Source organism: Vicia villosa, unplaced genomic scaffold (assembly GCF_029867415.1).
Source record: "Vicia villosa cultivar HV-30 ecotype Madison, WI unplaced genomic scaffold, Vvil1.0 ctg.002608F_1_1, whole genome shotgun sequence".
Classification (NCBI taxonomy): domain Eukaryota; kingdom Viridiplantae; phylum Streptophyta; class Magnoliopsida; order Fabales; family Fabaceae; genus Vicia; species Vicia villosa.
The window spans coordinates 47,404-59,838 of NW_026705984.1; the positions used below are offsets into that span (position 1 = coordinate 47,404).

The window sequence follows — 12,435 nt, forward strand, 5'->3', positions numbered from 1 at the left end:
CACCAAATTTCAAAATTTCCCTCTCATTATCTCCTTTACGATTTCCCTCTCATTATCTCCTTTACAATCTTTCTGCAATTATCTTTCTCTCTCATTTGCATTCGCCAACTCTTCGCATACCCCAGGTACCCCTGCCCCGTTTAATCCTTCTCTCTTCTTCTTCACATTTCTTGAAATCACATCAAGTACCGATTTTTATAGTTCTCTTTCATTTGATTATGTTGTATGACGTTAAAGTTTTGATTTTTATAGTGTTCTTCCCAAACACACAAAGTTTATATGGTATAATGATGTTCAAAACACATAAAGATATGATTTTTATACTACTGTTTGTAGTTAAGTGTTCTTTGTATGCATTGTGCTGTTTGGATTTTTATAAAGTTTAGTTGATTGTTTAAGGATTGTATTTTATAGTGTTGATTTTGTTGAACGCGTATTTAACCCTTCTCTCTTCTTCTTCTTTGTGTTATCTTCACATTTCTGTTTCACTTTTGACTTTTTTAACATTTCTTTTTACAAATCCATGAGGAAATAAGTGTCGATGCTAGTATTTCTGAGTTTATTTTCCAAAATATGGTGTATTCATGTTGAAAACACATGAAGTTGCGATTTTTATAGTTCTCTTTCTACTGTTTATGTTGAATGATGTTAAAGTTGTGATTTTTAAGTGTCCTGATAAATACACAAAGTTTAGATGGTCTAATGATGTTCTTAACACATAAAGTTTGGATTTTTATATTGTTAAGAGTCCCACATCGGATAATATATGGTCTGAATATGTCCTTATAAGTGGGGGCAATCCTCACCCTACAAGCCGGTTTTGTAGGGTTGAGTTAGGCCTAACCACACTTCTTAACATGGTATCAAGAGCCTCGTTTAAGATCCGGTGGGCCACCTTCTATGGTTTCCGCTATCGGACCACTCGCCATTTATTTCCACGCTCCAGTTGTCTAGTCCTGGGCGTGAGGGGGTGTGTTAAGAGTCCCACATCGGATAATATATGGTCTGAACATGTCCTTATAAGTGGGGGCAATCCTCACCCTACAAGTCGGTTTTGTAGGGTTGAGTTAGGCCCAACCACACTTCTTAACATATATTGTTCTTTATAGTTAACTGTTGTTTGTATGCATAGTGTTGTGGTGATTTTTATAAAGTTTATATGATTGTTAAAGGATTGTATTTTATAGTGTTCATTTAGAATGATGATTGTTTTTTATACTAATTTGTCAAATGACTGATATAGTGTTGTTTATAACCGATCCATAAAGATATCATGGATATAAAGTAGTTATTTGTATGAGGTTCAGATTTTTATTGCATGTGCTTTGTTTTCTCCGAGTGCTAACAAAACTGGTATTTGTTTCAGTTTTTTGAACAACCATGTCTAGACCACCAATTATGATTCCCGAATTGAAACCCGATTAAAATGTGTGGAAGATAGCAATTCGTGTCGTCGATGTATGGGACGTCAAGGAACATAATGGTCAGCAACACGTTGAAGTCATCCTTCAAGATGCAAAGGTTTTGTTTTTAGTGTATATCATATGCTTTAACATTCTTCACTAGCTTAAACAGCTACCCTGTTGCACTGCTGTTGTATTATAATAAAACTTATTCTACATTTTTCAGTTTAAACTGGATTAGAATGGATTAGTTTTACTCATCCGAAACTGAGTTTTATCTTAACATACTTGTATCCAATGGCAACGTATCTATTTTCATATACCATGACTATCGATTGTTGAACCGAATTCATTATTTTTGGGTCTCTTTTAGAAGGGACAACAATGTCATTGTTTAAATTATCATGCTTAGCCGGTTTTACTGATGGTGCTAATGTATTCTTTATTTGTTTCATCCATCATTTCATGTTATAGATAATATCTTACTAATTCAATATATCTCACAGTTTTAATCAAGACCATAAAGTTCTCACAATTGATTCTTTGATCTCTAACTTCATCCTTCCCTTGTAAGTAATTGTTCCTTTTCTCTTTTATAAGTTTATTTACGACTTTTTCACCAGTCTTGTCGTTTTTATTTTCATGTCGTATGCTAGCTTAATATGTTTCAATTCAATGACAGGGAGATGATATATCTGGAAAGGATCAACGAGTTCATTGTTCCATAAATATCAACAGAGAATGGACGTTTGTTAGCAAGAAGACCAAGTCTGCATGTTTTTTATACTTTCTCATCAGATGTATATTTGGACCAATTAATCATCAGATTTCCAAAAGACAAAGTTTTAATCTAACTTGTATAATTTACATTAGAATCAACCAGCTTTAGAAAAGGACTGATATAAAATTCGTCAAGCATTCGTAGTTGCTCTTGGAATTTCTCTTATAGTTGTTGATTATGGAGAGGTCTGTAGTTTACTTATTGGTTAAATGTAGGTAGTTGATTGGTATTTCATTCTGTTGATGATCGGTTTACTTATCGGTATAATATTTAATTCTGTTGTAATATTTGGATTAGCATGCATATTAATATATTGCATATCATGTTAATTGTTAACTATGCAAAATAATTATCATGACATAATTGTCATCTCTGATCCAATGCTTAAGGCTCCGGGAACGACTTTCGATTGGTCTTTGCAATTTAAGAGACAGCAAAGATATAATTGAGCTATGGCAATCTTGATACATGCCATTAACACACATGACCTACTTCTTTGTTTTGTTCAGGGGTGAACAAACAGACTCCATTTACATGGAGGTAGAGCTCAGAAGACTATGCTTCCTAAAAGAAACATTTTTCGATGAAAACCAGTCAGAGAATGTGGTTTTCAAAGAGATCTTTCACAATGTTGTATAGGCATTATCATTCATGCACAACCTTTACATTTATTACTTTCATATATAGTACTCATTTATAATATGGACTTTCATGATTTTTATTATACAACTTACATGTGACGTCCAAGAATTATGTTTTACTATGACATTTCCAACAATATTCCTAAGGTATATGCTCAATTTTAACATTTTCAACTTTCTAGATATTACATATATTCTTATTATTGTTTTTCTATACTTTTCAGGATACTATCAAAATCATGGAGTTTATTTGTTGTGAACTCATTTTAAAGACAATTACTTATCATTTAAATTCTATTTTTCTATTGGTGTATTTAGATAACTATGTAAAAAAGATTAACTTGTTGTGAACTCATTTTAAAGAGAATTACTTATCATTTAAGTTCTATTTTTCTATTGGTGTATTTAGACAACTATGTAAAAAAGATTAACGGTATATTGATCTCGTCTCTATTTCTTATATAAATAAACCTGTGCGGACGCACTAAATTAACCTGTGCGGACGCACGGGTCTTTTACTAGTTAAGTATAAACATAGCACACGTCTCTATTGTTTATCACAGTAATGAGTTTAAATTGCATACACATTGAATCTATCTTACACAATTATCCGATCAAAGCTCATTATATAAGATCACATTAATATCTTTCTTTGAATAATTATAGGAAATTAAGAACTATGAATAAAAGATAAAATTGATCAAATTATGATTCTAATCCGTATCACTCTATTCAATAACTTACTATAAAGCTTTTCTGAGAAATTTATAAATAAAAAAAAACTTAAAAATCCCAACTATCCAATACAAAAACTTTAAAGAAACAACAAATGAAAAAACAAAAGAAACAAAAGGGAAATAAAAGCAAACAATTGGATCAGATATATCAAATGTTAGTGTTGTTGAGTTGGATGACTATAACACTGATGTTGTCTTTGCTTCCCTTAGCCATAGCCAATTCAGCTAGAATTGCAGCAGCCTCAGCTGCATAACCTTTAATACTGAGATCCTCTCTTACATTATCACTATTATTCCTCCTCATATGACCTTGGAGACAGCTTTTAACCACTTCACAAACAAAACTGTTTGATACAACATCCCAAAGTCCATCACTTGCCACCACAACAAACTCGTCTGATTTTGTTCTTCCATGCACGTTGATCTCTGGTTGAGATATCACAAATGGCTTCATGCAATGATCCCCTGCATATTTTCATTAACTCGAGAGATTAGTCTCTGCTGCATTATGTAAAAAATATTGACGACATGCATTACATACCTATGGATCTAGAAGTAGCAAGAATTCCTAGAACGCGACTCCCGTTCCAATTAATCACTCTTCCACCAGCTGCTTCAATCCTCTCTCTTTCATCTGGAAGATCTGGCTGATCATCATTATTCAAACAAAAAAATTACATACAAGAATTAATCTATGAAACATCGATGTCTCAGAGGTGTCGATGCTTCAGAGATATGTGCTAGATATGTGACTTTATAATAAGTAAGTGTTCATGTGTAGGTGCAAAATATAAAACTGGTATCTCATGAATCATGCATCATCAAATGACTATCACCTTATGATCACGTGAAAGTGCAACTGCTACACCGCCACTACACAAAACCGCCCTTGAGTCACCACAGTTCGCCACAACGATCTCCTCTTTCCCAACCACCACAACAGCCGCCGTAGAACCCACGTTATTCGCATCAACATCCCCACTACAACCACCACCGACTCCAATTTCACGATCCATCTTCATGAAACAAGAATACATAGCTTTACACCAATCCAATCCTTGATCTCCACCCTCCTTCACTTCCTCCGCCAACAACAAGTGCAACCTATCACGACAAGCATTCGCCACTGTCATCCCACCGTGTCCGTCATAAACCGCAAAGAAATCATATCCACACGGTTGCTTTTCCGCCGCCATAAAACGTGGAATCACCTTGATAGCGTCTTCCATCACCCTCCTACGTCCAATCACCGAAATAAAACCGTGTGACGCCGTGGCCGTGTCTCCGGTAGTTGATTCCATCGTAGGGATCACTGGCGCTTTACAAGGACGCTTTCTCTTCCTCCTATATTCTTCGTAACGCCGTTCAATTTGTTTAGTTTTATTAATATCAATGTCGGCTACAACATTATTAGTATCATCATCCATATTAAACAACTTCCTCGTATTACTACTACTACTACATATGTTATTGTTTTTAGTAGCAGAATCTGAATGTGATGTTACATATGACATGGTGTATATAACATGTGCAAAAGCAAGTTTTGTTGAAATATCTAGAGTTAGAGTTAAAGCTTTTTGTTTTGTTCTAGAGGGAGAGAAACCTATAGAATGGTTTTGAATACGTGTTTGGGATGAGATGACACTACGCATGTCAATGGTTGAGGCAGCACACGTTCGTGAATGGAAATGAAATCTCAAGCGTACATATGTCTATGATTTTGGATAATTCGAGGCAAACGTGGATGGCTTGGATTTGTGTTAGTAATACGTGGCATCCTATTCAGAAAATATCATGGGCTTGACATGTTGTTGGGCGGGCAGAGAATAAATTTCTGTATTTTATTAGTGTTTCATTTTACCGTGATTTTGAATTGTTTATGAATTTGCAAGATAAGTTCAAGAAGGTGATCGTAAAAGGGTTTGTATGCCCCAATTTGGTATGAGGGTGCCAAATTAGTAAAGCATCTCTTAATTTTAGGAGTTGCAATATTAATAGTCAAGTTTATGGGTCGGATTAAGAGAACAACAATGTTATTTGTACACCAATATTTTAACACCGTATGCCTAGCTTTAAAGTATATTTTAATTATAGCACATTATTCACACTACAAGAAAAAGAAAAAGGCTGTATAGCCACGTAATATAGTGACGTGAAAATCACGTGAGTAATAAATGTTAGTTGCGACGTGAATATCACGTCACTACTAATTTTAATATTAAAATATCAAGCATAACGTAAATATTGGGTCTGTCAGAAATTGCTTTTTTAAAAAGATAGTTGTGACGTGAAAATCACGTCGCAACAATAAAATTAAAAAAAAAATTAAATAGGTCTGACCTGTACAGTCTTTATTGTAGTGAGAGAATTTAATTATTACCGTTGGGTAGGTTGCGACGTGAACTTTACGTGGCAATGTTGCGAACTGAAATTCACGTCGCTAAAGGTGTTATACGTACACGCTTTACCCTTCTCTCCCCCAGACCCTTACCTTACCTTAACAAATTTTGCAGAAAACCCATTTTTTTGCTTTCTCTTCCAAACACCTTGCTCTTTTGTTCAAAGCCATTTTCAAACTTGCTCATTTTCATACCCATTTTCAAACTTGCTCTTTTGAATCATAAGGTAAATTGCATCTGTATTGATTTAGAACTCTGATTTATAGTCATCTGTATTTATATAATGTTAATTTCTGTATTTTTTTTTTGGATTTTGAAGGGAGAAGAATGAGAAGAAGGAGAAGAAGAAAAAGTAGATTAGAGAAAACCTATGTTTTTTTCGAAATTCTTTTATTTGATTTTTGTTTAAATTTTTATAATTTAGGTTTGTTAGGTTTATTAGATTTTTATATGATATATTTATTATGAAAATTTTATTTTTATTTCTTATGTTGTTCAAAAGCCAAACCATGATATACTCAAGACTGATTAAAACTATGAACCACCATATCCCAATTTGAAAAATCTTTTGTATTGAAGAAAAAGGTCTGCTCCCTTCTAAGTTCATGATGTTCACTTCCTCTCTTTTGCTGTCATGCATATATAAAAATGTTGTATATATACACTACAAATTTAAATAAAATATATATTATAAGTTTAAAAAATGAATATGTTATTTTTAACTTTAGAAAATAGATTATTATATAACTTTAGAAAATAGTATATATATAGTATTTTGTTTAAAACTGTTATTTATAACTTAAAAAAAAGATTACTATATATATAGGTTTAAAAAATATTTATTATATGCTTATATGATTATATATGTTTATTTTATATGGTTATATATATTAGTTTGAAGTGTTATTTTGTTTTAAAAAAATAATATAATAGTAGGATAGTGTGAAGTAGTATTTTGTTTAAAAAATATTTATTATATGTTTATTTTATATGTTTATATATATATATATATATATATATATATATATATATATATATATATATATATATATATATATATATATATATATATATATATATATATATATATATATATATATATTTTTGTGTGAAGTATATGTTTAAAGAAAATAATATTGTAGTAGGTTGTATATTTATTGTATTTTGTTTAAAAAAAAGTATGATAATAACTTTCATTGAAGTCACATGATACAATTTCAAATGTATTAATTATGAGTTAATAAGATTTATGAATAGAGAAATTTGCAATATAGAGTAAGTATTGTGAGTTTTAGTGTATTAATTGGGAATGAGTATATTTTATTAATAGGGACCGTTATAAATATTATACTATAGTGTAATAATATGATAACACTTAAAAAAAGAAAAAATAATCGGACTAAATAGTCATGAATAACTTTAAATCTTAATTAATAATTAATAGTAATCGCATGTTCATTTGTTACGAAAAGTGGGAGGAAATTAGTTTTAGTAAGAATCAGTCACTATTGCTCATTTAATAATCATTAAAATAAAATTAAAGGTTAATTTGATCATTCCTTTTATGTGTTATAATTAATGAATGCTTTATTTAGTATATAAGATTGGATAGTTTTTATTTTTAATCATTTGGTTGTTTACATTCCTTTTACCGTTATAATTTTTTTACCAATCTTTGAGATAAAAAACATTTATATAGGAGTGCGTTAATACAAAATCGTTGTTATCAATTCAATTAAATATATCTTATTAATTAATATTTATTTGTATATGAAAAAAATGTGTGTTATTAATTGATATTTATAAAACTTAATGATTACATAAATAGTTATATGGAAAAGTATTTGTCACTTATAAATTGATTATTAATATTATAAAATATTTAAAAATGATTAATTCGTAAGTATTAAAGAATAAAATGAATTATTTATTGTTGATAAAATGAATGATTTATTTGCCATTTATTTGTCATTAATAATATAATAAAGTATATAAGACAAATATTATTTATATATATGGAAAAAATGTATTGTTGATATCACTAGTATATATAGTATTAAGTAGTAATTTGTTTAAAAAATATTTATTATAGAGTGAAGTAGTATTTTGTTTAAAAAATATTTATTGTATGTTTATATGGTTATATATGTTATTTTATTTATTTTATTTATATAGGTATGTAATTAAATGTTAATAATAGTTACTAAAAAGAGAATGGTTGAATATATGTGCAGTATGGAATATTATTTGTATTATCTATGTTGGATGTACGATAGAGTGGAACCAGGCCGACTGATCAGGAAAATCTAAATGAGGATGAGTTTCCCGACTCGGATTGATTGTTGATTTAGTTTAGTTTTTATTTTGTTGTTATAACTTTTGATTTTGAATTTGTGTAAACTATTAATTAAATTATAATTACATTATTTAGTAATATTAGATTTATAATTTTACTTTCTTAATTTTAATATTAGATTTATATTTAGTTTATTGAATTAATTTATAAATTTTATTAATTAATTTTAATATATTTAGTTTATTAATTTGATTATATATATATATATATATATATATATATATATATATATATACATATATATATATATATATATATATATATATATATATATATATATATATATATATATGTATATATATATAATATTTGGTTTTTTAAAAAAACAAATATTAGTGACGCGATTTCCATGTCACTAAGTAGTGACATGTAAATCACGTCGCAACTTCACAAACATAAATGCGCTTTTACAACTCTCTAGGCAAATTTAGTGACGTGATTTGCATGCCACTAGGTAGTGACATGGAAATCACGTCACTAATAAATATGCTTTTATTGACTCACTACTGCTGCGCCTACTCTGAATGGAAAAGCATTAAACTCTGGTCCAAATGTTGCGACATGATTTTCACTTCACTAATTAGTGAAGTGAAAATCACGTCACTAAAAGTTGCCACCTTGCCTCCTGCGACGTGAATGACCACGTCGCAAATAATGATTTTTGAAGTGTTTTTTCTGTTTGTGGCGTGATAATCACGTCATTACTGAGCTTTTTTTTGTAGTGTCAAAACCAAAAAAATAATAAAATATAGGGAGATGTATATTGTACCGTATTTATAAATACGATGTAGTTGTTATTTTAGATGTAAACATATCATTTCTCTTAAGAGAAATAAGGGGTATTCACTCAACTTCCGTATGTGAGAATATGGAGGAAGTGGTCCTTAATTTGAGGAGCGGTTTTCTTTTTAATTGGTAGAATTTAAATCGACCCATTTCAGGATACCTTATTTGCCACATATTAGAGAGGTGGACCAACCATAGGCATAGATTTGGGTCGGAGCGACCTGAGGTCTCGTCCACCCAATTTTTTAATAGGGCCATTTCATGATTGGTTGGGTTGATTAGGTCATGGACTGCTTCTCCATGATCCAACAAAGTTATCTCAGTCCACATTCCCTCAAACACAAGGTCTAGGAAGTATGGAGTAGTTAAATTAGACGTGTAATGGTCGGTGAAGCCTACGAAGGTGAGTTTCTCTAGCATCGCTTGAGACAAGTCCCTCAAGCATTGTTGAGTGAATCCCTCAAGTGTCACTTGGGGAGAGTCTCTCAATCGTTGCTTAGGTGATTTCTCAGTTGTTGCTTGGGGTGATTCCCTCAAAGAAAATGGGGAGAGTCCCTCAAGTGTTGCTTTCAGAGGCACGTGCATCATTTAATGCTTAGGCATGATAGCTCTTTCGTTGGGAAGATGCGGTTAATGTGCCAACACTGAGTTGTAGATGCTTGTATTCCCCAACAATTGGTGTATACTTATGGTGGGGCAATGATAGTCTATGCGACCTAGGTACTTGACTTTATAATAATGGGATTTCAACCCCTTTCTTCTCCACGTTATTTCCATGCTTTCTATATTCCCTAAACGTAGATTTCTTCTTAGATTTTTTCCAAGTTCAACTCCATCTTCCATTTTTCATCATCCCAAATATAAGTATTGAAATTCTCCCTTTTTCTTCATCCTTTCTTTTTCTGGCATGGTAATTATTGGGGATTTATACCAGAATAATAATGTGAAATAGCTTTCTATTCATATGAAGTATATAGATATGTGGAGGCATTGTAATATAAACGTTAAGCGGTCAAGTGAGACGGTTAATTACAAACTCGTTGAGCTAGGGATGTTTAAAAATTAAAATAGTACTTTTGATTCTAGTATTGATAGTGACCCTGTTTCCCCAATTCTTTCCCAAAAAACCAGGACCATTGATGGCGTCTAATTCTTCAAAATGCAAAGAGCAGAAGATTTTGAGACCATTTCCACAACTAAGGAGAATGTGGATTATTTTCAAAAGAACTTGGAAAATGGAGGTAGGTATGGAAATTGGAGATGAAAAATGGAGGTTCGAGGTTGGAGATGGAAAATGGAAGGTGGGGGTTGGAGATGAAAAATGAAGGTTCGAGATTGGGGATGGAGGTTGGAGATGAAAAATGGAGGTTCGAGATTGGGGATGGAGGTTGGAGATGAGGAAAAAATAGAGGTAGGATATGAAACTTGGAGATGAAAAATGGAGGTTCGAGGTTGGAGATGAAAAATGGAGGTTGAAGGTTGGAGATAAAAAAATGGAAGTTGGAGATAGAGGTTGAAGGTTGGAGATGAAAAAAAAAATGGAGGTTTGGGGATGGAGATGGAATGAGGAAGAAAATGGATTTGTAAAAAAAAATATTTTGTCCTCATAGGCCACATCACCAATGTTTGGGATTAGAAACGATTGCCACATAACTTTTTTTGTAACGAAAACTTGACATCAGGGATGAATACCAAAAGTATATTAACATTCAAAGTCTATTTTAAAAAAATAAATAATAAAAATACAGGGATGATAATTAAAATCTCACCACCTTACAAGGACCAATTACCCAATGTTTTAAAAACCAAACCGAACTGTCTGATTCAATCGGTTGGACTAGGAACCGAAGCTGAATTTGATCCGATCAACCTTTCAAAACTACTAGTGGGTCAAACCCGAAGCGAAATTGGAAAAATTGAGTTGAACAATCCAAAATTGTTCGAACCAAAGAACCGAAGTCGATTTTGTAAAACCGCAAAGTCCAAAAAAAATGCATCAAATTGCCATTTTTAAAAAAAAAAATTAATATGTCAATATCAAAATTTAAAATATTTACCATTCACAAAAAAAAAATCATTATATTTTCTACAACCATACAAACATTTAAGTTTTATCAGTCCATTATAATTTTTCTTTCAACGATGATCCATCATTATTACACCGTCTCTTTAAAATATAGTCATGTTGTCTAACTCAATAATGATTGTCGTTCAACTGAATATTGTATGTCGTTGTCCAGTTATAACTTGTTTGTTGTCGTTTGACTTGCATTTCTTACTGTTACTCAATTAAGTATTGTATTTATTTTTGCAATTCTTTAATTATTTCAATTTTATTTTAAATATTATATTCTATTATTTTGATTTTGGTTTAAATTGATTTTATTTATTTTAAGTTATTTTTAAATGAAGGTTGAAATTGAGGTGCAATTATGATGTGTTGTTATATATAATATTGATATTATTGTAGTAATTTTGTAATAGATTTTTATAATATTTATTTTATTGAATCTCGATATTATATGCATGACATATCTATGAAATTTAATTTTATATTAATAATTTATTTAAGGGTTTTTCTAACCTATGCAACATTGCATAGGATAAGGGCAATTAATAAACTATTTCTTTCCATATAAATTATCATATTAATTATTTTTCTGTTGAAAAGTAATCTTTTATATTTTATCTCTCCTACCCAATTAATGGATGAACATAAATAAATATAAATATGGTAATTTATATTTACAAAAGTGGTGTATTAATTGTCTCTTATCCTATACAAGGTTGCATAGGTTAGAAAAACCCTTTATTTAATAAATAGTTCCACCATAAATTTAACTGATTAAACTAATTAAATCTTAAATTAAACTAATTAAATCTTAAACTAATAATTTATTTAATAAATGGTTCGACCATAAATTTAATTGGTTAAACTAATTAAACTTTAAATTTAAAAATTTATCAATTCGACCTTCGATCTGGAGTTAAGATCTTCTCCATTTTTACTCTTTCCCATTTTGTGCATTACCAAAGTTTTAGAAATATTAAGGTAATGATGTGACATTTAATAGGTACATTTATTTTTTATGCATTGCATATATCTCCAAAACTATAGTAATGGAAAAGAAAATGAATAGAAAAAATGAGAGGATAGTCTCTCTTCGATCTGATTTTTTAAAACATTGTAATTATCTATTTAAGTCTTTTCGTTTTTCTATAAGTTATTACATAATAATAAATGGTCGAGTATTTAAATTTTGAAGGCTTTTAAGATATTTAAGATTATCTTATTGTGTTTTCAAATTCGTTTATATTTTCAATGTTTTTAA

The 12,435-nt window shown here is 30.4% G+C and overlaps 1 protein-coding gene and 1 long non-coding RNA gene across 2 annotated transcripts; one reads left to right on the forward strand and one right to left on the reverse strand.

The window, feature by feature from the left end:
- The first annotated feature begins 1,390 nt into the window (after positions 1 to 1,390).
- Positions 1,391 to 2,714, forward strand: LOC131639395 (uncharacterized). The gene is made up of 3 exons (XR_009294933.1): positions 1,391 to 1,521; positions 1,910 to 1,976; positions 2,086 to 2,714. It is a non-coding gene; the product is annotated as an uncharacterized LOC131639395 (long non-coding RNA).
- Positions 2,715 to 3,530: 816 nt separating this feature from the next.
- LOC131639387 (protein phosphatase 2C 77-like) lies at positions 3,531 to 10,711 on the reverse strand. The gene is made up of 4 exons (XM_058909885.1): positions 10,332 to 10,711; positions 4,399 to 5,257; positions 4,104 to 4,209; positions 3,531 to 4,027 (listed from the first exon to the last, which is right to left on the reverse strand). Exons 1-4 carry the CDS (start codon positions 10,709 to 10,711, stop codon positions 3,711 to 3,713), a joined length of 1,662 nt encoding a protein of 553 aa, XP_058765868.1. The 3' UTR covers positions 3,531 to 3,710.
- Positions 10,712 to 12,435: the final 1,724 nt, after the last annotated feature.

Bases quoted from the DNA above. Each gene is read 5' to 3' on its own strand.
- LOC131639387 (XM_058909885.1), bottom strand. From the start codon at position 10,711: ATGAGGACAAAATATTTTTTTTTACAAATCCATTTTCTTCCTCATTCC. The intron at 5,258-10,331 runs GTTCTTTTGAAA...TGTACGCTTGAG, and splicing joins TACCTACCTCCATTTTCCAA to ATTTCATTTCCATTCACGAA. The intron at 4,210-4,398 runs GTGATAGTCATT...AATGATGATCAG, and splicing joins CACTTTCACGTGATCATAAG to CCAGATCTTCCAGATGAAAG.